The 25,739-nt window shown below is 45.0% G+C and overlaps 3 protein-coding genes across 4 annotated transcripts in view; 2 read left to right on the top strand and 1 right to left on the bottom strand.

Annotated features, from left to right (window-relative positions):
* Positions 1-6,346, bottom strand: part of LOC139470267 (mediator of RNA polymerase II transcription subunit 1-like) — a 75,021-nt gene extending 68,675 nt beyond the window's left edge. The window contains exon 1 of the mRNA XM_071252614.1: positions 6,088-6,346. Coding sequence (XP_071108715.1) covers positions 6,088-6,142 — 55 coding nt within the window. The 5' untranslated portion in view covers positions 6,143-6,346. The remainder of the gene's footprint in view (positions 1-6,087) is intronic.
* A 10,964-nt stretch (positions 6,347-17,310) lies between these two features.
* On the top strand, positions 17,311-21,570 carry LOC139470466 (uncharacterized). Its single transcript, XM_071252875.1, has 3 exons — positions 17,311-20,224; positions 20,468-20,958; positions 21,169-21,570. The coding sequence occupies exons 1-3, from the start codon at positions 17,311-17,313 to the stop codon at positions 21,568-21,570; spliced, it is 3,807 nt and encodes a 1,268-aa protein (XP_071108976.1).
* Positions 21,571-22,083: 513 nt separating this feature from the next.
* Positions 22,084-23,380, top strand: LOC139470258 (uncharacterized). Of its 2 annotated transcripts, XM_071252604.1 has the most exons (3): positions 22,084-22,553; positions 22,652-22,884; positions 23,233-23,380. In XM_071252604.1, exons 1-3 carry the CDS (start codon positions 22,084-22,086, stop codon positions 23,241-23,243), a joined length of 714 nt encoding a protein of 237 aa, XP_071108705.1. In that variant the 3' UTR covers positions 23,244-23,380. The 2 variants fall into 2 exon arrangements, with proteins under 2 accessions (XP_071108705.1, XP_071108704.1); XM_071252603.1 differs by having other exon boundaries at positions 22,652-23,380.
* The last annotated feature ends 2,359 nt before the right edge of the window (positions 23,381-25,739 follow it).

Below are 25,739 nucleotides of genomic sequence, written 5' to 3'. Positions count from 1 at the left end.
CCTTTTACGGCAGGCATGAGTTGCTGAAGACCTATTCTACCCCGGAATCTTCACGGGTCACATATCAACTGTAGCAAAATGAAAGAATCGGGTGTTCTTAAACTTCTTTTGAGTAGTATGATTACACATCTAGGATCTGTATCCTTTCCTTTCCTTTTGTTCTTTGTTTGTTTGTTTGTTGTTTAACGCCACACTCAGCAATATTCCAACTGTATGACAGCTGTCTGTAAATAATCGAGTCTGCACCAGACAATCAAGTGATTGACATTATGAGCATTGATTCACACAATTGAGATACGATGACATGCATCAACCAAGTCAGGGAGTCTGACCATCCGATCCCATTAGTCTCCTCTTACGACAAGTTAGGGCAAGCCAGGGTGCTGAAGACCAATTCTAGCCCGCATCTTCACGGGTCTCCAGCTATACGACGGCGGTGCATTATTTTATGTTGAATTGTATCTATTTTCCTCTCTTGCTTTACCGTATAAGGTGTAAATAAAGTGCATGGTACCTATTCTACCCCGGATCTGATCTTAATCCAATGAATACCACCTGATTTCTATTTACTCTGTCTACCTAATTGGAATGTCATATAGCATCATAGCATGAGGCAACTTACACAGAGTATTTCACGCTGTCTTTATGATAAAATGTATTCCAATTACAAAATGCACCTACAAAACGGGTTCCTGTATCTTTGAAGTATGAGTTTACAGCAAACAATGAAGAACAAAATCAGTCTGAACCTGTCCTAAAGCATCATTTCCAGCAGATGAAGTTTAAACATTACGACAAATACTAGCTGTGCCTACTGGACCATGTAAGAAATGTTTACCGACTAGGTTTGGAATTTGCTAGCTCCAACAAACTTAATGTGAAAGTTTATGAGAGCTAGTCAAATTGTTAACATTTGTCAGGCTACCTTATCTTTTACTTGTGTGCGAGTTGGAATTTACGCCCCTTTTTAGCAATATTCCAGCAATATCACAGCTGGGGACACCAGAAATGGCTTCACACACTGTACCCATGTGGCTAATAGAACCCGGGTCTTCAGCGTGACAACAGAACGCTTTAACCACTAGACCAACCCACGGCCCTTTTTACTTACGTGAGCTAGGAGACTTTTCAAAAACTACAAATGTAGAAGAGTGTATGTAGTTTTGTGCCGCAGCCAGCAATATTCCAGCTATATCAAGGCAGGATGTACATACTTGAGTCAAGGCTAAACCAATGACTGATAGCATGAGCAACAATTCCAATGACATAATCAGCCAGCAAAAATCAACATTTCAGTCAAATCTTAACATCAAGCATGAGATGGTTTAGCAATCTTCTGACTGGCATATTTACACCAAGCATAAGCTACTAGGGACTTATTCAAACCCAAAATTGTAGATCAAGCATGAGGTATTGGGACCTATTCTAACCCAGGTACATATATTGACATCAAGCATTAGGTATTGGTACCTATTCTAACCCAGGTATGTATATTGACATCAAGCATGAGGTATTGGGACCTATTCTAACCCAGGTACATGTATTGGCATCAAGCATGAGGTATTGGGACCTATTCTAACCCAGGTATGTATATTGACATCAAGCATTAGGTATTGGTACCTATTCTAACCCAGGTATGTATATTGACATCAAGCATGAGGTATTGGGACCTATTCTAACCCAGGTACATGTATTGGCATCAAGCATGAGGTATTGGGACCTATTCTAACCCAGGTATGTATATTGACATCAAGCATTAGGTATTGGTACCTATTCTAACCCAGGTATGTATATTGACATCAAGCATTAGGTATTGGGACCTATTCTAACCCAGGTACATGTATTGGCATCAAGCATGAGGTATTGGTACCTATTCTAACCCAGGTATGTATAATAACATCAAGCATGAGGTATTGGGACCTATTCTAACCCAGGTACATGTATTGGCATCAAGCATGAGGTATTGGGACCTATTCTAACCCAGGTATGTATATTGACATCAAGCATTAGGTATTGGGACCTATTCTAACCCAGGTACATGTACTGACATCAAGCATTAGGTATTGGTACCTATTCTAACCCAGGTATGTATATTGACATCAAGCATGAGGTATTGGGACCTATTCTAACCCAGATACTTGCATAAAGCAGTGCTTGAAATGCAGTATGATATTCAAGGAATTTTCCTACATTACTTTTAACACTTTCCGATTCAGGGAGCCACGGATTGAACATTTCTAATACCCAAAACCCAAACATTGTCCAGTGTAGAGGAAATGAACTTTTTATTTTCACTAAAAAAACTGACCTGCTTCAGAGACACCATCTACTTTAAGGTAAAACTGGTAGTCCACAAGAAAATGTCACTAGTCTTTCCTGAATTTTACTAGTCTCTGATGCACAGACTCATGTTAATTTCGAACCCTGGACATCTCCATCATCATTAGCCAAGCACAGAATTCCTGTCATTCATGAGCGTAATTCGACTGGACAGCTACAGCATGGTGTCATTTGAACAAGGCTAAAATAATTGTTGCAAATGAGCCCAGGGTATTTATGATAATAGAATGGAGATTAGTATCGGCATGTCTTCATCATCCTCATCATAATGAGTTGGTTGTTTTGCTCAAACAGATGCACTGGTAATTTCATGCTTCACATTGCAATACAAATGTTTATTCTACATATAATGTTTGTTTGTTGTTTAACGCCGCACTCAGCAATATTCCAGCTAAATGACGGTGGTCTGTAAATAATCGATTCTGGACCAGACAATCCACTGATTGAAGTTAAGAGCATCGATCCACCCAACTGACACATATCATCTCTACACAAGCAGGTGGCTACTGGTTTTGCAGTCAAAAACATTTGAGTCTACTAACCCGAATAGGGACCCTTGCATCACTTTTAGTAGAATTTAGTGTTATCATATGGACTCATCGTCTATAACGCCCACCAATTATTTGGACCCCATTGGTAGCGTTGTAGCGAGGGACCACTGTATTAGCTAACCTTGGACTAAACTCAAGTCACAGACTTGTTTTAGTATTAATGGACCTTGTGAAAAACCTAAACATGCCCACGGGCTCTAGTTGGGTAGTGGTAAATAGTTGTCAGGCTAGTACATTAACTCCCCATCTGTCTTAGTACCCTTAGTACATTGAGTAAACAAAGTACAAGAATCATTAACAATATGATCGGAAAATAGCAGTGTATCAACGCAGGTGTGTATTTCACACAAACTACAGCAAACATGTAACCAGCAATTCCGTGCTGTCTCCATTCTGAGAAAATTACGATTAATCAATACAAACCTCATTATTCAAAGGACTGTATTGTTAATATCATATGAAACCCATACCTTGATTTATATCAGGATCATTCTACTGACTCCAATGATAAGGTAATAAAGCTGAGTTATGATGTACTGTCATGGATATGGTGATTATATATAATGTTATGTTGGTGATAACATTAGACTATGTAATGATTTGTGTACCAGGACGTGCTCAGCAACCTTTGCACATTGTTTTCTTGGATAACAGATTATTTTGTCAAAAATCAAGGTTGGTTGGTGAGAAATGTTTTTTTTAGATTTCTAGTTTAGTTCTTCAAGAGGCTATTTAAATATGCTGCCATGCGTAAAATGTTTATGATGAAGTCTAGTCAGTCTCACAGTTTAACATATAGAAAGAAAAATATGAAGATACAAGACACTGGTTTCAGACTAATGGCTTTAGTTGCAGATTGCTCTTCGCTGAATTTAAAACAAAGTGATTTTCAGATTTCCACAGAAAAATGTTAGAACACACGAATAATTCATATACCATTACCACGTAAATAAAATAAAACAAATTGAAAAAAAATAGGTCAATTGAAAGGGCCAATTTCCACCTGATTTTACTTTTAGCCTTAAGTCAGCTTAACATACAGTTCATTATCTGATTACAGATTGACTTTACAAAACAATTTGAGTGAGTTTTACGCTTCTTTTAACAATATTCCAGGAATATCATGACAGGGAACACCATAAAAGGGCTTCACACATTGTACCCATGTGGGGAATAGAACACGGGCCTTCGGCGTGACGAGCGAACGCTTTAACCACTAGGCTACCCCACCGCCCTACAAAACAGTCTGACTGATGGCTGGCTTCAGACTAGTGACAGTTTGACTAGCCTGGCTGGATAGACAGCTGACACAGGATCTACAGCTGTTTGTTTAATACAGCTAGGAAAAAAATAGATAAGTCTGAAAACAAATCCCTCCCCATCAAATTTAATGGATGCTGCTTTAGCAAGCTTAACACAGACAAAAGGTGTATGGGTCAAAAGGTAGGTTGCTGTTGCAATGTTTCTCTCACTCGTACATAAAAAACATACAATTATATATGCGGAAATAACTAATTTGTTTCCGAAAATAATATATGGGTTTCTTTATGGCTGCTTCCAGCTGTGATTAAAACATTTGGGTTGCATGTGAAACAATGGGTCAGGTTGGTTACTTTAAACACAAAACTTTTATTTAGCCTGATGGATTAGTGCATCTCCAAAGTGGAAAAAAGGTTTCAATTATTACCAATACAGAAAATATTATCAAAATATGTAAACATTATACTTCCTTTAGGTAACCATGGCAACAAAGTGGATACACAACAAAAACTTTCTTTAACATCTGCATTTTAACAACAACATAAAAAGGATCATGTCTTCGCAAATATGTTGCGAAGCAATGCTGAGGAAACTTTAAATAAATAGGATGCCGGTAATTTATATCAACAAGGCAATTATTCTTCATGTTTTTGGAATGTGAAAACAATACAAATTATCAAATATCTTTACATCTGATTTTCAGTCCATGAAACGTATGAAAAGTTGACAACCAATGATAAACAATACTCAGTTTAACAGACTATAGAGCATAATACTTGTGTCACCTTAATATCATATCAGCTGGTCTAAGCAATAATCCCGTGCACAAAGAAATAATCCTCAAATCATTGCAAAGATACTCAAAAGATAAACTTTCGCAATGACTCACTGATGGAATTTGTTGAATTTCTGAGGTAACTCCTTTATATATCCTAACAATAGCCCAGAGTTTTTCATAACCCAAGTCTCGGCCATGTTGTCAGTTTGTTTACATACTTTCACATTAACCTCTTGACCTCTCATCAGGGGAGATAATATTATTCATTAACATTATTCCCATACACATTATCAGCACAGCTTTGCACATTCAATTGAATGAAAAATACTGCAAAAAATTCACCAAATACAAAAGAATTGATAAAACATGCAAAGACAGGAATGTACAATTTGTCCATGACCCCTTTTATAATGTCAATGGGTACACCGCTGTGATGCTTCTGAGATTAACTGTCATACAATTTTTCTGAGGCTCAAAATGAAATTTAGAAGCTTAACTTGCACAAACAACAACACACTTTACTTCGAGTTTCGAATGGTTATCCATCATGCTTGCAAGTGTATGTGATCTGTGAGAAAATAATATTTGCTAGGTGCAAGCTAGCTCTGACCTACATAAAGCCTGACCCAGAAGAGGCAAGCTGAAACTTAATCCACAAATGTAAGACACCCTTCTTAAAATAATAAAGAGTGTTGGTTCAACTCCACTTTCTGCAGATGCCATCTTTGTTTTGGTGTCTGAAAACTTTTGTAAATATCATTACATCAAGTCTATTTCAAAACGTATCATTGCAATGTACATTCACCTGAATATTTTTAGCCTCTGAAATCAACATATGGAAGATATCTTACAAACTCTCACACATTGTAGCTGGAGTAACACAGGGCTTAATGTGATCACACTGAGAGTGATGAATAGAACTACATAAACAAAAACAAGCAATCTATTTATAAAAAAACATAGCACTAGTGTGAATAATTAAAACTTGACAGATGTAAATTACTCATTGACTGAAGAAAATGGAAAATTTTGATGTAGTTTCTCATTGTCACATATATAATCGAATGAGATTTCTTAGAATTGAAAGCCAGGAAAGCTTACAAACTGATTTAGGCAAAATAGGATGACTTTGCATGTAATATGGTCGTGCAACTTTACCTTCGGGTTTATTTTGCTCCAAACTAACGGGAAATATCCCCGTTGGATCTGCCATCTTGGATCCAGTACAACAAGCCTACAGGCACGCACTGCCTTCAAAACCAACAATATTCCAAGGCATTGCAACTGTAAACTTCACATTTCATTAGTCGAATATGCAGTTAAGTGATCGGTAAATTTAATGAATCCATTGCACGATCTCTGCAAATTCCCAGGAAGAAAAACTCCACTGGTGTACAAACGCACTTCAATCCCCGGTCGCCGGGGTCACTGGCTGGGTCGCTCTGACGTCATCGGGCACTGAGACACTATTTCCCGAACAACTATCTAAATACCTGTCAGTGACAGTAAAACGTACACAGTTACGTCCCTTCTTCTGCGTTTACAATGAAATCGATCGAAACGTCGTTTTGCTGACTAAGACAAAATAAATGTCACATCTATTTCTAAATTTACTCAGAATCACAAATATCTTTACGGACACTGAAAGACCATTGTGATCTGTCTATATATGATTGTTCCAATGTAGTAAACATACCTCCACGTCAACATTTGTGTACAAACATAGTCATAGGTTTAGTGGCGAAACGTTTACACGAACATATTTTTTCTTAAATTTGTGTGCACGCCGCTATATACTATCGACAAGACGTACAGCACCCCATGGTGTAGTCAGTGTTTGTTTTGTTATTCGTGTCATCGTTTGTTTTAGTTAGAAAACAAATATATCCATGTTCCGGGATAGTTTCTCCAGTCAAAGACATTTCCGGAAACAATTTTGGTTCATAAATAAAATATGAATCAAAATGAATGAACAAAGATAGTTATGAGCCCTGAGGCAATTTCATGGTCAAAGAGAAAATATGTGTGGCTAATTTGTGTCCTTGACTGAAACGCACGGACGCAAACACACACAATATACACAGAACAAACACAATATATACAGCACTCACAATATACACAGCACAAACACAATATATACAGCACAAACAATATACACAGAACACACAGCATGCACACACACACACACAGTGTACATAGCACATACACTGAATACACATCACACAACACACACAATATATACACAGCACACACGCAACACTCACTCACACACACAATATACAAAGCACTCTCACACACAATATTCACAGCACCCACCCAATATACACAGCACACAGACAGCACACACAAACATACAATATACACAGCACACACACAATATACACAACACACCCAACACTCACACACAGGATACACAGACACAAAAAATACACACAATACACACACCATGCGCACAGCACACACAAAACACGCAGGACACACAACAGTCACACACTCAATATACACAACACACACAATACACACAGCACACGCAGAAACACACGATATGCACAGCACAGAAACACAATACACACAGCACACACACACAGCAAACAGAGGACACGCATACAGCACAAACAGTATACACAGCACACACACCATATACACAGCACACACACATGACACACACCATATACACAACAGACACAATATACACAGCACACCATAATATACACAGCCAACACATACAACACACACAGTATACACAACACACCACAATATACACAGCACATACATACCACATACAATATACACAGCACACACCCAATATACACAGCACACACACAATATACACAATATACACACAATATACACAGCACGCACACAATATACACAATATACACACACTATACACAGCACGCACACACTATACACAGCACACACACAACACACAATGTACACAGTACACACACACAATACACACAGCATGCAGACAATACACACACACGCACAATATACCCATCACACACACACAATATACAAAACACACACAACCACACACTCAATGTACAGAGCACACACACAAAATACACACAGAAACACACATTACGCACACAATTGACACACAGTACACACACAGAGCACAAACAGTATACACAACACACACAATATACAGAGTACACACACACAATATAGACAGCACATACACCATATACACAGCGCACAAATATGACACACAAAATATACACAGTACACACACAATACACACAGCACACACAACACTCAAACACTCAATACACACAGAAACACACAATATGCACAGTACAGAAACACAATACACACAGCACACACACACACACACACAGAGCACAGAGGACATGCACACAGCACAAACAGTATACACAGCACATACACCATATACACAGCACACACACATGACACACACAATATACACAAAACACCACAATATACACAAAACACCACAATATACACAGCACACTTAAAACACACAGCACAACATACAGCACACACAGTATAAACACCACACCACAATATACACAACACATACATACGACACATAATATAAACAGAACACACACACACCACGCACACTATATACACAACACACACAAACAACCACACACACACACACAATATACGCAGTACGCACACAATACACACAGAATGCACACAGTACAGATAACACTCATACACTCTATGTACACAGCACACACACAATACACACAGCACACACAGAGAGCACTCATAGCACACACGCACAGCACAAACAGTATACACAGCACACACAATATACACAGTACACACACACAATACAGACAGCACATACACAATATACACAGCACACACACATGACATACAAAATATACACAATGCACACAGCCAGCACACAACACATACAATATGCACAACACATACAACAATGACACACTCAATATACACAGCACACATACAATATGCACAACACACATCGAAACACAACACACAAGCACAATACACACAGCATACACTCAACACACACAATATACACACGACACACACTATATACACACAATATACACAGCACATTCTCAAAACATACAGCACACGCAACACACAAAATATACTCATGACACACAATATATGATACACACACAATATACACAGCACATACTCAATATAAAGAGCACACACAGCACACACAATATACACATGACACACAATATATACACACACAATATACAGAGCACATACACAATATAAACAGCACACACTCACATACACAGCACACACAGAGTACGCACGCTACATACAAAATATAGACAGTACATACACCAAATACACAGCACACACAATATATACACAGCACACGCAGAATACGCACGCTACACACAGCACATACAATATGGACAGCACACACAACAATCACACACTCAATATACACAACACACCTCGAAACACAGTACACACGCACAACACACATTTACACACACAAAATACGAAGCACACACACAACACACACGGAAACGCACAATATACACAGCACACACACAGCATACACACAACACACACTATTCACAGCACACACACAATATACACAGCACACACAACACTCAAACATATAATATACACAGCACACACAATATACACAACATCCACACATACACAATATACACAGCACACACACAACACACACAACACACAATATATACACACCACACACAGTATATACAGCACACACACAATGTACACAGCCAGCACACAACATACACAATATACACATCATACACACAATATACACAGCGCATACACAATATACACAACACACACAACATCCACACACAATATACACAGCACACACAAAATATATACACAGTATACACAGCACACACACAACACACACAATATACACAACACACACAATATACACAACACATACGGAGCACACACACGATATACACAACACACACAGCACACACACAATATACACATCACAAACACAATATACACATCACACACACAATATGCACAGCACACAGAGCACAAACAACACTCACACACACAATATACACAACACATACAGAGCACACACACAATATACACAGTACACACACGATATACACAACACACACAGCACACACACAATATACACATCACAAACACAATATACACAGCACACACACAATATGCACAGCACACAGAGCAGAAACAACACTCACAAACACAATATACACAGCACACACACAATATGCACAGCACACAGAGCAAAAACAACACTCACACACACAATATACACAACACATACGGAGCACACACACAATATACACAGTACACACACGATATACACAACACACACAGCACACGCACAATATACACATCACAAACACAATATACACAGCACACACACAATATGCACAGCACACAGAGCACACACAACACACATACACACACACAATATACACAACACATACGAGCACACACACAATATACAAAGTACACACACAATATACACAGCACACACACCATATACACAGCACACAAACAATATACACAGCACACACACAATATGCACAGCACACACACAATATACACAGCACACACACCATATACACAGCACACACACCATATACACAGCACACACACAATACACACAGCACACACAATATGCACAACACACACAACACACACACATATACACAGAACACACACAATATACACATCACACACACCATATACACAGCACACACACCATATACACAGCACACACACAATATGCACAGCACACACACAATATACACAGCACACACAATATACACAGCACACACACAATATACACATCACACACACAATATACACAGCACACACACAATATACACAGCACAAACACAATATACACAGCACACACACAATATACACAGCGCACACACAATATACACAGCACACACAATATACACATCACACACACAATATACACATCACACACACAATATGATCCCATCATAGCTGTTCCTGACAAACTGCGTCACTGACGACAAAATTTGGGACATTATAGGTGTCACTGGCGACAAACACTGGAACATTAGGTGTCACTGGCGACAAACACTGGAACATTAGGTGTCACTGGCGACAAACACTGGAACATTAGGTGTAACTGACGTCAAACACTGGAACATTAGGTGTCACTGGCGACAAACACTGGAACATTAGGTGTCACTGGCGACAAACACTGGAACATTAGGTGTCACTGGCGACAAACACTGGAACATTAGGTGTCGCTGGCGACAAACACTGGAACAGTAGGTGTCGCTGACGTCAAACACTGGAGCATTAGGTGTCACTGACGACAAACACTGGAACAGTAGGTGTCACTGGCGACAAACACTGGAGCATTAGGTGTCACTGACGACAAACACTGGAACATTAGGTGTCACTGGCGACAAACACTGGAACATTAGGTGTCAATGACGACAAACACTAGAGCATTAGGTGTCAATGACGACAAATACTAGAACATGAGGTGTCAATGACGATAAACACTGGAACATTAGATGTCGCTGACGTCAAACACTGGAACATTAGATGTCGCTGACGTCAAACACTAGAACATTAGGTGTCACTGGCGACAAACACTGGAACATTAGGTGTCAATGACGACAAACACTAGAGCATTAGGTGTCAATGACGACAAATACTAGAACATGAGGTGTCAATGACGATAAACACTGGAACATTAGATGTCGCTGACGTCAAACACTGGAACATTAGATGTCGCTGACGTCAAACACTAGAACATTAAGTGTCACTGACGACAAACACTGGAACATAAGGCGTCACTGGCGACAAACAATGTACTCTGGAACATTAGTTGTCACTGACGACAAACACTGGAACATTAGGTGTCACTGACGTCAAACACTGGAACATTAGGTGTCACTGACGACAAACACTGGAACATTAGGTGTCACTGACATCAAACAATGTACACTGGAACATTAGGTGTCACTGACGTAACCGTATGAATCTGTCCTGTGCTCTACTAGTGGTACGTGGTCGACCGGATCTGGGAAGGTCATGTGTTCACCCGTGTGTCTGATAATGGTTCCTGCATTTTTGTAATGGTGCTTGCTGCTATATGGTAAAACCTGGCGGCGGCCAAAGATGTTTCACCTGTTTGATGTCGGCCGATGGTGTTTTTGTGTTGGGCTTCTGTCATTCGTGGCATGTTTTCGCTGTTCGCTTGCTGTAAGATTGTAAGATTGCAAATGAAAACCCAAGTCTATAAGTTTTTATAGCCTAACAAGTGATGTTGAACGTGCATGTGATCTTGATGTGTTTCTGCGAAGGGCTCTCACGTGGTTGAGTGGGACCAGACTAAGCATGCACGCCATGATATAAGTGCAATTATCTTGAACGCGACGGGGCAGTCGGGTAGCCTAGTGGTTAAAGCGTTCGCTCGTCACGCCGAAGACCCAGGTTCGATTCCCGACATGGGTACAATGTGTGAAGCCCATTTCTGGTGTTCCCCACCGTGATATTGCTGGAATATTGCTAAACCATACTCACTCACTCGAATGCGACGTTAGCCCCATTTCAATTGACCTCTCTGAATCAATATTACCTGTTTTCCAGAACGTTAACCTACCCTGTCACAGCGTGGTCGCTAAGTAAATATGAACATGAAAATTAAATTTGAGTGAGTGAGCTGGGTTTAACGCCGCTTTTAACATTATTCCAGTCATATCACGGCGTGTCAGCTTAATGTAGGAAGAAAGCCCGAGGTGATACAGGTCTAAGACGTTTACCGCTTCGGTGAAACCCACGAGCACGGGTATGGTGCTGAAAATCCAAGAAACATAATCGGGGCGAACCGGGATTCGAACCCACAAACATAGGTTTCTGGCGTTTTCAAGGGATGCAACTCTGCACAGCGAATCGCGGCGCCTTAGACGACTGGGTCACCCCTGCCCCCGAAACGGGTTTGAACATTTTGTGGGATTGATACACAGATGAGCGTTTGACACAGACATGTTTACGAGCGCCATGTAAAGTTTATGGCGACTTCAAAGCCGTGTTGCCGCTGAAGCTAATCTCACGCATGAACATTCGCCAGTCTACCGTCATAAACGATGCAACCGCGTGGCGCTTGTTTATCGGATTAATTTATTAACTAAAGTAATTACAGTCGTATCAGTCTCTTCTATTTCCGTACTCCGTCGACATGACATGGATTGATATTCCTCTAAATGTTATTAAGGACGTTTCCACTTTGTAACACAGGTGATATTGGAGAAGACAATCATATTTATTTATTTATTGTTAGTTTATTTGTTGTTCAACGCTGCACTCGGCAATATTCCAGCAATATGACGGCGGTCTGTAAATAATCGGGTCTGGACTAGACAATCCAGTGAGCTTCGGTCCACGCAAATGGGATACAATGACATGCATCAATCAAGTCAGCGAACCCGATCCCGTTAGTCGCCTCTTAAAAATATTTTTTTGTAAACTGCCAGGCAAAAGAACTTTAAATTTGGATTTGAACAAAACATTGCAAACTTTATCAAAACGTTACTCGGCTGGCCCCTGTTGTGAGATATTCATTGACATGACATCACCATCGAATGTGCATTTCTTGTTTGGTTCATTTTTACCCACCACCAAACATGGGTGTATACTTTCTTTTGTCCGTCAGTCTATGTAATTATTTTACTGTACAAAGATCTAAATTACTACACTCAATCCATCGAAATTTCAACTTGTATTAGGCATTCAAAGTATGTTCATGTAATCTTTAGAGCATTAATTTTGGTAAAACTTTAATTGTTTGTATGTTTATGATGTATGCTCTCCAATCATTCCATCTATCCGAAATAATCGAGACTGGTCCAGACAATCCAGTGATTGATATTAGGAGTGAGTTAGTTGGGTTTAACGCCACTTTTAACAGTATTACAGTTATATCACGGCGTGTCAGCTTAATGTGGGATGAAAGCCCGAAGTGATGCAGGTCTCAGACGTTTACCACTTCGATGAAACCCACGAGCATGGGTATGGTGCTGACAAACCTAGAAACATAATCGGGGCCAACCGGGATTCAAACCCACAATCATAGGTTTCTGGCGTGCCCAAGGGACGCAACTCTGCACAGCGAATCGCTGCGCCTTAGACGACTGGGCCACCCGTGCAGGATGTGATGTATGCTAGGATGTCAGTCATCTCACCGTGCTTGACCACCCGATCCACTAAGTCGCCTGTTTATGACCAACCGGGCTGCTGGGGGTTTATTATAACCGGGAATCATTCTGTAAATGCATCAGATGTTTATAAAGGTCTCTACGTAGTAAACATCTGTATAATGATGTCACCCCGTGGGATTTCTGGTTAGAATAAGTCCCCCGCAACCTATATGCAGGTCGTAAAAGGCGACAAAATGGACCGGGTGGTCAGGTCATTTGCTGATATAGAACAGTAGTTGTGGACCTCTGTATGGAACCCCCTCAGGATTCTGGAACCACTCAGGATTCTGGAACCAAGATGGCGGCACATCCGTTTCCGGTCACGTGACCTGCGCAGTGCATGATGGGACTCTGCGCGTGCGCCTCCAAGATGGCGTCGCTTCCGTTTCCGGTGGCGTGCGCCTCCAAGAGGGCGTCGCTTCCGTGTCCGGTGGCGTGCGCCTCCAAGAGGGCGTCGCTTCCGTGTCCGGAGGCGCGCGCCTCCAAGAGGCCGTCGCTTCCGTGTCCGGAGGCGCGCGCCTCCAAGAGGGTGGCGCTTCCGTGTCCGGTGGCGCGCGCCTCCAGGGGGTGGCGGTGGTGGAGGGAGGGAGGGAGGGTGGTGGTGGTGAAGGGAGGGAGGAAGGAAAGGAGGAGGAGGAGACGGGTTCATGGTGTGGGTGGGTGGGTGGGAGGGTCGTCAAAGCAAAGGAGGAAAGTTGTCTTTCGGGAGAGATGGGTGGCCCTGAAAAGGGCCGTTTTGATATTTACATGCATGTGCACGCCATGGTGCAAAGGCACGGGTGGACTTTCATTTGACGTCTGACAGGACACCTACTGGTGTGCGTTAACCGACGCACGTAGGTGTCCTTGAGGATGGTCTTACAGTACACACATTGAAATGTTCCATCCCGTGCCCTTGTGCCAAGGGCGTACACAGGCAGGCCCCCTTGGCATCTGTCGCATTGCCATGCTGGAGACCATGGTGGTGGTGGTGATGCTTCTTTCCACCCGGGCAAAGGTTGTTTCACTGTGGCGATTTCTAAATCCCAGTTTTCAGACTTGATGTTGTTGCTGTTGCTGTTGCTGCTGCTCATCATGATGAATCAATTTTACAAGTGACACTGACCCACTCGAATCCACTGTTGTTTTATAGGAGAGGTACTGACACCCACCCTCCTGGTTGGTTCGCCAGGCCGCAGCTCCGATTGGTTCGTTCCGGGGCCTGGTCAGCACCTCGGTTTTCCAAAACGGACCGACCCCTGTGTTTCTTTTCCATAGGAAATGGATTTTACCATGGGAGAGAAAGCACAACCCCGGTTCGACCAATCAGAGCCCCACCTGGTCCGAGCGCCGCTTCTGATTGGTCGACAACCCAGGCTTCGGATTGGTCCGTTTTCGATCCGGTTTTTTTCTTCTTGGGTAGCCTTGGTATTTTTTTGAGGTAGACGGTCGTCTGAATGCTAAAGGAAGGTGGACCTTCATAGGTAGACATGAACGTGGGAATGTCTACATGATGTACGTGTGTGTCACTCCCATGCCAATCGGAATGTCATGTGTGCGTGTGTGTGTGTGGGTATGTGTGTGTGTGTGTGTGTGTGGGTATGTCTTCAAACAGACGTTGACGTTGATGCATAGAATAGCGTGTGGTCAGGCAAAACGTGGTGTCCTGTGTGTGTGTGTGTCTTCAAATTATTATTATTATGATTATTTAAGGATACCGAGGTGTTGACACCCGTGTAAGTCGACAGACGTACTGCAACACGTGTTTTCATGCACACGTGATGTTTGACTCGTGTCTCCATGCACACGTAGTGTACCACGTGTCTCTATTGATATATTTATATTTATATCTATTTATTTTATTTTTAGACGTGTGCCTCCAAGAGGCCTAGGGGAGGGTGTGGGTTCTTTGTTTTGGATTGTCATTGTTTGGCAAAGCAAAGGTAGAAAGTTGTCTTTTGGGTGAGATGGGTGGCCCTGAAAAGGGCCGTTTTGGGGAAGAAGAAAACTTTTCTGCTGCTGTCCAAGAAGAATCATCATGTCCAAGCTTATGACAAGACAAGGATCGTCGAAGGGGTACTTGCTGTCATCTGGGTATGTCATCGGGGTGACCACCGTGACACCACTTGTAGGGTCCAAAAAAAAGAAAAGCTTGTAGGAAACAGGAAGCGGAAACAGATTGAACCATACACAACAACAGCAGTAGACAAACGGGAACTTGAACGGGAACTGGAACGGGAACTTGAACGGGGAACTGGAACGGGAACTTGAACGGGGAACTGGAACGGGAACTTGAACGGGAACGCAGGACACGGGAAACGTCGTCCTCCTAGGCAGCCGGCTCTGCTACGTCATTCGTGTACCTCTGTTTCTCTTCGCAGAGATAGTGTAGTTGTAGTTGCTTCTGGTGTTTCACCAGCCCGGTTAGCTTGAGGTAATCGCAGTCTGGGGACCACTTGTGATGTGCCGCCCAAGGATTGTCGTGGGGTGCCCATTGTCTCAGCCGCACACCACATTGGAAACAGCACACACCATCGGCACCCTGAGTGTAGACAAAGCCCGCATGAGCCATCTCTTCAGCAGTCTGATACATTTGCGTGGGCCACGTCTCAAACGAAGCGAGCCTTCTTTCAAAGCGCAGATAATAGTGCGATGGCGTTTGACTGAGCAGTGACACCGCCTCCTCGGCATGACTCTTACTCCAACATCCACGAGTATCTGTACCCTCCATTCCCACATCTTCGCCACGCGTCGTCGTCGTCGTACCACTCTTCTTTGTTTCAGCCATTCTTGATTTTATCACATCAATTTTACAAGTGACACTGACCCATTCGAATCCACTCTTGTTTTATGGGGGAAGAACCGGATCGAAATGGGCTGCTTCCTGGTTGGTCCAAAACGCAACGCACCGATTGGTTCGTTTCGGGGCCTGGCCTGCACCTCGGTTTTCCAAAACGACCCGACCCCTGTGTTTCTTTTCCATAGGAAATGGATTTTACCATGGGAGAGAAAGCACAACTCGGGTCGGGTGCTGTGTTCTGATTGGTCGAGGCTGTGTTCTGATTGGTCGACAATCCAGGCTTCGGATTGGTCCGATTTCGATCCTGTTTTGGGGAAGGGTTGTCCATCCATCCATCAGACGTTCAGACCCTCTTAGAGTACAGGCGTTCATCAGACACACATCGCTATCATGACGAGCAACCAAAGTACGCCCTATCGTTTGGAGAGGAAAGATACCACCCGCTCCAGACGGTTAAGAACTGCTAATCATACCTATCGTTTGACTTTCAACCCAGACTACTTGGACACCGTACCACCGGAACGCGCCCCCCTGGAACTGCCAGCTTTATTTGACAGGGTGATCGATGACTTTTATGAACAGATGTCAGGTCAGAAGGGAGATCGTATTGGTCTAGGTATCGATCATCCCGCTTTGAACACCCCCATACGGATTCCCTTTCGACGTTTTGAAGATCTCCATGGGCCAGATATTTTGCAGGCCGTGGAAAAAGTCCAACAGTCCAACAAAGACCTGAACATCGATGCCACCATGGATGTGACTTTAGTACACGTCGCAGATCCCGACAGGTTAGGATCGGGCAGTGGTGCTCCCCGGCTGAAAAACGTGATTGGACTCGAAGCTTTTTTAACACGCAAAAAGTGCATCGTACGGATCAAGAACGAAGATCAATCCTGTTTGGCACGGGCCCTGGTGGTGGCACAGCATTATGCCCACAAACCCCATCCTCTGACCCCAGCATGGGAAGCCCAGTTAGTGAGACTGACGAGAACGAATCGCGTCGACGTTCAAGGCCTACGGGCACGGGCCTTGTTTCGACGCCTTGGCCTGCCTGAAGGTCCCTGTCGGGGGCTGGACGACCTCGCACGCGTGGGACGGGCCTTGACCCTCCTGCATTATCAACTGAAAGTCTACAGTCAAGAGGTGGGTCAGAGACTGTTGTACAAGTGTGATGAGGCTCCACCTCACGCCAGGGTGCTGCATTTATACCATCATGATCAGCACTACGATGTCATCACTTCCATGTCCGCTTTTTATGGCTCTGTCCATTACTGCGAACGCTGCGACAAACGTTACGACCATCCCGAAAAACATCCCTGCACCAAGGAATACCGCTGTTACCGCTGCTTCTACTCTAGCTATTGCGGACCCCAGGAAGAGCTCGGGATCCCTTGCTTGACATGTCAAGGTTGGTTCCCCAATCCAACGTGTTACACCCGGCATCTCCAGTCACCGTCAGAGGGAAAACCCAGCGCCTGTCAATCGATTCACAGGTGCCCGAACTGTTTTCAGCTGGTCCGCGTCTTGGAGACCCCCATGGTTCACCACGAGTGCTTCGACGAAGAACATCCCTGCTTGGTGTGCCGAGAACCCATGACCCCAGACCATCGCTGTTACATGACGCCTCTCCGTGAAGAAAACGAGGTGGAGGAGGAGGAGGGGGAGGGGGAGGGGGAGGGGGGAGAGGAAACGGAGAAGGAGGGGGAAGAGGAACAACATCACGTACGAGACGACGTCCAATACGTCTTCTACGATTTTGAATGCATGCAAGACACGGGGGAGCACATTCCAAATTTGTGCGTGGTGCAACTAGGATGTGGACGATGCATCAGTGAAGTGAGCAAGAACTTGTGCGAACACTGCCCATGGAGAGAAGAAGGGTATGGTCCCAGCCGTGAGATCGTGTTTCGAGGGCCCACCACGCGACATGATGTGTGTGTGTGGTTGACCACGTTGTGTGAAATACCCAAGAAGAAGCCCAACCCGGAGGAAGAGGAGGGCAGCACACGCAAGGGGACAACAGCCCCCCTGGGGAAAAAAAGAAAACGGAATGACACCCCCTCAAGAAAGGACGCTACCAAACGTCAACGGCATGCATCACCCCAGCAGGAGGCGGAGGAGACGGAAGAGGTGGAGGAGGTGGAAGAGGTCTTGGAAGTGAAGAATACAAAGAAGCCAAAGAACAAGAACACCTCCTGCCATACAGTCCCGAAGGAGGATCGCATTTATGTGATGGCCCACAATGCACGATCCTATGATTTACACTTAATCCTGAAGGGCCTGTCCCCCCTCCTGGTGACACTCCCCACCAAGATTCGACATGGCCAACAAATTTTGCAGATGACCCTGGGACGGCTGTGTTTCGAAGACAGCTTAAATTTCATCCCTTACCCCCTGAAAGCCTTTCCCAAGAGCTTTGGGCTGAAAGAAATGAAGAAAGGGTACTTTCCACACTTTTTCAATACGAGAGTCAATCAGACCTACAGAGGTCCCTATCCACCAGCCGTCACGTACGATCCCGATGGCATGTCTCCCGCGGAACGCTCAGCCTTCCTCCAGTGGCATACCCAAAAAGTGCAAGAAGGAGCCTTGTTCGACTTACAAGAAGAACTTTTAGCTTACTGCCAGAGCGATGTGGACATTTTGAGACGGGGATGCGCCGACTTCCGACAGAACGCCATCCACTCGGTGGGCATGGATCCCTTTGTGGAAGTGATGACAGCTGCTGCGTTCACCATGAAATCCTTCCGAAAACACGACCTGAAACCCAATACCATCGCCATTCTTCCACCTCAAGGCTACCAACCCAAGAGAAACTATTCCCAGGCCTGTATGCACTGGCTCCACTCTCTGATGGAAAGGGACCCCCATCTGCACCTCCAGCACGCCAGGAATGGCGGTGAAAAAGAGTTCACCTGTGGAGAGGGCCAACATCGGTACAGCGTGGATGGGTACGATCCAGCGACAGGCACCGTCTACGAATTCCTGGGCTGTTTCTGGCATGGGTGCAAGACCTGTCACAAGACCCGACGTGGAGAACCGCATCCCGTCCTGGGCACGTCGTTGGGAGCCCGTTACAATGACACCCACTACCGCTTGAGTCTCTTGAGTCAACACCCTGAGGTGAAACGGGTCGTCGCCCTGTGGGAGCACGAGTTTACGAAAATGCAACGGGAGGACTCCGCTCTACGTGCTTTCTTGCAGGGACCCCACTGTCGTCACGTCCCCGGGCCGCTCAACCCTCGCGACGCCTTCTATGGAGGACGCACCAATGCCACGCGATTATGCTACGAAGCCCAAGAAGGTGAAACCATCAAGTACATCGATATTTGTTCCCTTTATCCCTACATTTGTAAGACCGGAGCGTTTCCCACGGGACACCCGACCCTTCTCCATCAACCCCCTGTGGACACGTTGTTTGAACTGAAAGGCCTGATCCAATGCCGTGTCCTACCCCCGAAACGACTCTACCATCCGCTACTGCCTTACAGATCGGGTGGCAAACTGCTCTGTCCTTTGTGCCGTACGTGTGCCGATACCCGGTCAGACTTCCCCTGCGAGCACACGGACGAAGAGAGGTCATGGGTGGGGACGTACGCCACCGTAGAACTCCAGGAAGCCGTGAAGAAGTATGACTACCGGGTGCTTCAGATCTACGACGTTTGGCATTTTGACACCTTTGCACAGCATGACCCCGACACCCAGCAAGTGGGACTCTTTGACACTTACATCGATCGGCATTTCAAGGAGAAGCTCGAAGCCAGCGGATACCCCGAAGGATGTACGGATCACGACGCTTACATCCAGGAGATCTACGACAAAGAAGGCATTCGGTTGGACAAGGACCGCATCGAAAAAAATCCAGGACGCCGCACGATTGCCAAGATGCAACTGAATTCGCTCTGGGGCAAGTTTGGGCAACGGGTAGACTACAGTCAGAACGTCTATATGAACGATCCTGCACAGTACTTTGCCTTGTGGAGGGATGACCGCAATACCATCGAGGATGTGACCGTTGTCAACGAACACATGGTGGAAGTGACCTATACCCAGCAGAAAGAATTCCAAACCCCTCATTCTCATTTCAATGTCGCCATCGCTGCTTGGGTCACCGCCCAAGCACGTCTCAAGCTGTACGAGACCCTTGCCCTGGTGGGCCGCAGGGTCTTGTACTTTGACACGGACAGTGTCATTTACATTCATCGACCCCACGACGCGAATCCAGAGCTGGGTCATTCGTTGGGTGAGTTTACGGATGAACTGGACGGAAACACCATCAAGACGTTTGTGTCAGGAGGTCCCAAAAACTATGGCTATGAGTTAATGAACCCCAGACCCGATGGAACGCGCACGACCTGCAAAGTGCGAGGGTTCACTTTGAATTACCGAAACCAACGCCATCTCAACTTTGACACCATGAAAGGACTGATACTGGGACAACGGTCTGGGAAAGAGGAGGAAGAGAAAATCAGTTTGGATTACCCTCATCAGATCATTCGAAAAGGACCTCGGCACGAAAACGCACTCGTGACCCGTCCCACCCGAAAAGACTATCGTACCGTGTACGACAAGCGACGTGTCGTCTACGACGACACCACAGGCCTACCTGTAGACACGCTCCCCTTTGGGTACAGAGACGACTTTCTATAATTTTTTGCATGACAAGGGGATCGAAACTGAATCGACATGAACCCCGACAGAAAAAAAAAAAAAAACGGATCGAAATCGGACCAATCCGAAGCCTGGGTTGTCGACCAATCAGAGACCGTGCTCGAGCCATGGTGGGCTCTGATTGGTCGAACCGAGGTTGTGCTTTCTCTCTCACGCTACAAGCCTAACCCTATGGAAAAGAAACACAAGGGTCGGTCCAGTTTGGAAAAATGGAGACTCAGACCAGACACCGGAACGGACCAATCAGAAAGCAGGACCTCCGTGGCTTTTAATACGACCGATGCTCTCCGGTCATCACTTTTCACTGAACGGACCAAGCAACCACATCGTCCCCCTCTGATTGATGTTCCTCACGTTGTGTTGGTTGTTGGCGTTTTATCTGGAAGAAACACGTGTTTGGAGAGAGTACCATCAAGTGTTGACGCACCTCCGTGAAGACTTGGAAAGAAACAACAACAACAACAACAACGAACAGAACATCCGGACAACATCATGTCGAAACGGTTGAATGACAAGACACGAAGCGACACGAGTGGCCAAGGAAGCAGTGGAGATGGGAACGGTGACATGACTGCTGAACTGTGGGGTGAAGTGTACGACTTGCTGTGTTTAAAGATGAAGACCGACGACGCGTACGCCAAGTTACGTGCGAAGGGCGACAACCTGATGTGCGAACAGATACGTTCAAAGATGAGGAAGCTGACTGAACCCGAGAAAGGTACATCGGAGAAGACGATAAAGAAGATCCAGAAGAAAAAGACAAGCAAACCCACAGTCGTTGTGATCCCCACATCAGCAGCAACACCCACCACCACCACCACCACCACAGCAGCAACAGCAACAACGGCTGCAGCGACCACAGACATCGAAACGATGGGGACATCCTTTTTGAAACCTGCAACACCTGCAAAAAGACGATCACGGAAGAAATTATCTCTGAAGATCTCTCCTCAAGAACAGCTGTAAGTACCCTTGCTCTTCTTTGTCTCAGTCATTCTTGATGTGATTCATATTCATGACCTATTCCTATGATAAATGGACTCTGTCCTATGATTGACAGGACCCCTGATGTCAGTTCAGTCCAGGGCGTGCTAGAACAGTGGTGGGAACAAACCCCTCGGGAGCCCACCTATTCACCGAATGCCCCTGCTGTGACGATGGCGACGGGTGACCGTGAGGATCATGAAGCGCTCAAGCTGGCCACTCTCCCTTCCATGGATCTGGACACGCTCCCCCTGCTTGAGGCTTCTTGGTCACCAACATCCCCGGAAGATGTTCATGTCTACTCCTCAGGTACGCCCCTGGTTTGCGATGATAATGAAGATGACAACGACGTTGACCTGGATCCTTATGGAGAAGCTCAACTCACTCCCCTACAACGCGGATGTCGTATTTGCCGACACAACAACATGTTAAGATACATCAGTTGCAACAGCGGGCAAGTGATGTGTCATACCTGTGGTCTGGAGCTCATAGACTGTACTTGTAGTATGTTGACCTATGACCGCATAATGACACATGATGACATGCCTATCACATCTGCTGAGGATCACATCTTATGGTGATCCTCCTCTTCACTCGAAGAACTTGTCAACACGTAAGCTGCAACCGTGATCAAGTGATGTGTCATGTCTGTTTCAGGGAGACCATAGACTGTACGTGTTGAACGGATGGACCTCTCACAGGGTTGAGGGAGGACCACCTCTTATGGGCTTGAAGATGGAAGAGGAAAACGTTGTCGCGTTATTGTTGTTGTTGTTGTGGTTGTTGTAGGGACATGCAAAGCACTCCCTCCTCCATTGACTTTTCGTATTTCCATTGTATCTGGTTGTGATTGGTTTTTTTCATGATTAAACAGTGATTGATTGAACTGACTCTTTGTGTCTTGATTGATCTCAACTCCAATAGAGTGCCGAACCGAGGGTAGAGGTTGAGTTGAGATGTCGTTGACGTTGTCTGTCCGTCTGTCTGTCTGTGCATCTGTCATGTCAGTGCACACCCAAGTGTAAAATTAAAATAAAAAATAGATAAAAGAGAAAGGCCATGCTTGAAAGATCAGCTGCCTGGTGTCGGTCATTCCAGTACGCATCGATCCCCACACCCCCTCCCCGTGTACCATGTCATGTCATGGATCGTGTCACGAATCATGCCGTGTGTCCGTCAACCCAAACACAGGATGACGTCACATGATGAGGTGGAGGAGGTGGAAGCTAAGGTCATGACCTTCCGTGGAAGGGAGTAGGGTGGAGAGTTTCATAAAAGCAGGCGAACCCTCAGACCTTCTTTCAGTGAAGTCACCGTCATCATGGAGCAAAGACGTTCTATGAATGCCATGTCATCCTCCCGAGATGTCACTGATTCCGAGTGGGTGTCTGAAAAGGCGAGAGAACAAGAAGCGAGAAAACGTTCCCTCTTTAGGGACGACACGTGGCGACTCAGTGACATTCTGGAGGGACCTTTTCCTTCTTACACCCTGTGTCATCCTTCTCATCCTCACTATGATTCATTTCAAGAACGTCTGAGATCTTTTAAAACGTGGCCTAAACAGATGACCCAGACCCCGTATGACATGGCCATGGCTGGCTATTTCTATCCAGGACAAGGTGACTGTGTGACCTGTTATTGCTGCGGTGTGGCACTCCGCCAATGGGAAGCCACAGACCAACCCTGGAAAGAACATCTGAAGCACGCCAAAGTGCCCTGCGAATACTTGTGTGTGTTTTGTCCTGATGGAGAAGTGAACGAAAAATACAGACGTTTGGTGTCCCAAGAAGCACGGAAGAGAAGAGTCGAGTGTCTTGTTCACTCCAAGTGACAACGTTTCTTTTTTCAAAGTGTACAGACGTTCATACCCCCAGTGTTCACAAAAGTCACAGGGACGGCCCCCTCATCCTGTGACTTTTTGTTTTGTGGTGTTGGTTCATGTGAGCGAGGGGATTAAATTTTTTTTAAAAACTCATAGTCGTGTTCTGTGGTCTGTAGGATGAAGAAAAACAAAACAGGATCGAAATGCACACCCCGATAAAAAAAACCGGATCGAAATTGGACCAATCCGAAGCCTGGGTTGTCGACCAATCAGAGACCGTGCTCGGGTCATGCGGGACTCTGAATGGTCGAACCGGGCTTGTGCTTTCTCTCCCATGGTAAAATCCATTTCCTATGGAAAAGAAACACAGGGGTCGGTCCGTTTTGGAAAACCGAGGTGCAGACCAGGCCCCGAAACGAACCAATCGGGGGCGCGGCCTTGGGGACCAATCAGGAGGGTGGGTGTCAGTGACTCTCCTATAAAAACAAAACAAGAGCGAAGCCACTCACACACACACACACTGCATTCTATGAAACCCATCATGCCAGCTCGATACAGTTGTATGAAGTGCCAGACCGACAGTCACAGTTACCTGTACTGCCCTGAAGTGACATGTCTCGAGTGTGGCACTCAAGGTCACCGTCACTATGTCTGTCCGAAGATGAACAGTCAAGAGAAGCAGGAGAATCGGAACCTGGGTCCCTGTTACAACTGTGAAGCCATGGGTCATTTCGCTGCAGATTGCCCAGAACCCAGTCGAAAGAAGACTTCCCATCGCCTGGACCACTGTTACAACTGTCAAGCCCTGGGTCATTTCGCTGCAGATTGCCCAGAACCCAGTCGAAAGAAAACGTCAGCAACACCGTCCACGTCGACACCCGTGACACCCGTGGCACCCGTGACACCCGTGACACAAGTGGTTCATCTCATCGAAGACGTGCACGTCGATGTCCTCGACCTAAAAGAATGCCTCGCACAACTCCGGGCGGACATCACACCTCTTGTAGAGAAAAGAAAACGGGCCAGAAGCCTCTCAAGAAAGCACGCTTCAAAGCGCCGACGACACCTTCAGTCCGAGGATGAGATGGAAGTAGAGGATGAAGAAGAGAGATCATCTGAACAAAGTGACTAACGCATGGGGCCATGCTACCCCACTGTTTTTTACCAGTGTCCCATCGTTTGCAGTTTTTCCAGTGTTCCAGTGTTCCAGTGTTCCAGTGTTCCTGACGTTTCCTGTCGTTTCCAGTTTCCAGTTTCCAGTTTGTTTTCCAACGGCCCTTTTCAGGGCCACCCATCTCTCCCGAAAGACAACTTTCCTCCTTTGCTTTGACGACCCTCCCAC

This window comes from Haliotis cracherodii, unplaced genomic scaffold (assembly GCF_022045235.1).
Source record: "Haliotis cracherodii isolate W230 unplaced genomic scaffold, xgHalCrac1.p SCAF_20, whole genome shotgun sequence".
Lineage (NCBI taxonomy): Eukaryota > Metazoa > Mollusca > Gastropoda > Lepetellida > Haliotidae > Haliotis > Haliotis cracherodii.
This window is presented reverse-complemented; position numbering and strand designations above follow the sequence as displayed.

Coding starts and splice junctions, on each gene's coding strand:
- LOC139470466 (XM_071252875.1), top strand. CDS start 17,311: ATGACGAGCAACCAAAGTACGCCCTATCGTTTGGAGAGGAAAGATACC. Junction 20,225..20,467: donor ATGCTACGAAGCCCAAGAAG/GTGAAACCATCA, acceptor ATACCCGGTCAG/ACTTCCCCTGCGAGCACACG. Junction 20,959..21,168: donor TCAACGAACACATGGTGGAA/GTGACCTATACC, acceptor TCGTTGGGTGAG/TTTACGGATGAACTGGACGG.
- LOC139470258 (XM_071252603.1), top strand. CDS start 22,084: ATGTCGAAACGGTTGAATGACAAGACACGAAGCGACACGAGTGGCCAA. Junction 22,554..22,651: donor ATCTCTCCTCAAGAACAGCT/GTAAGTACCCTT, acceptor TATGATTGACAG/GACCCCTGATGTCAGTTCAG.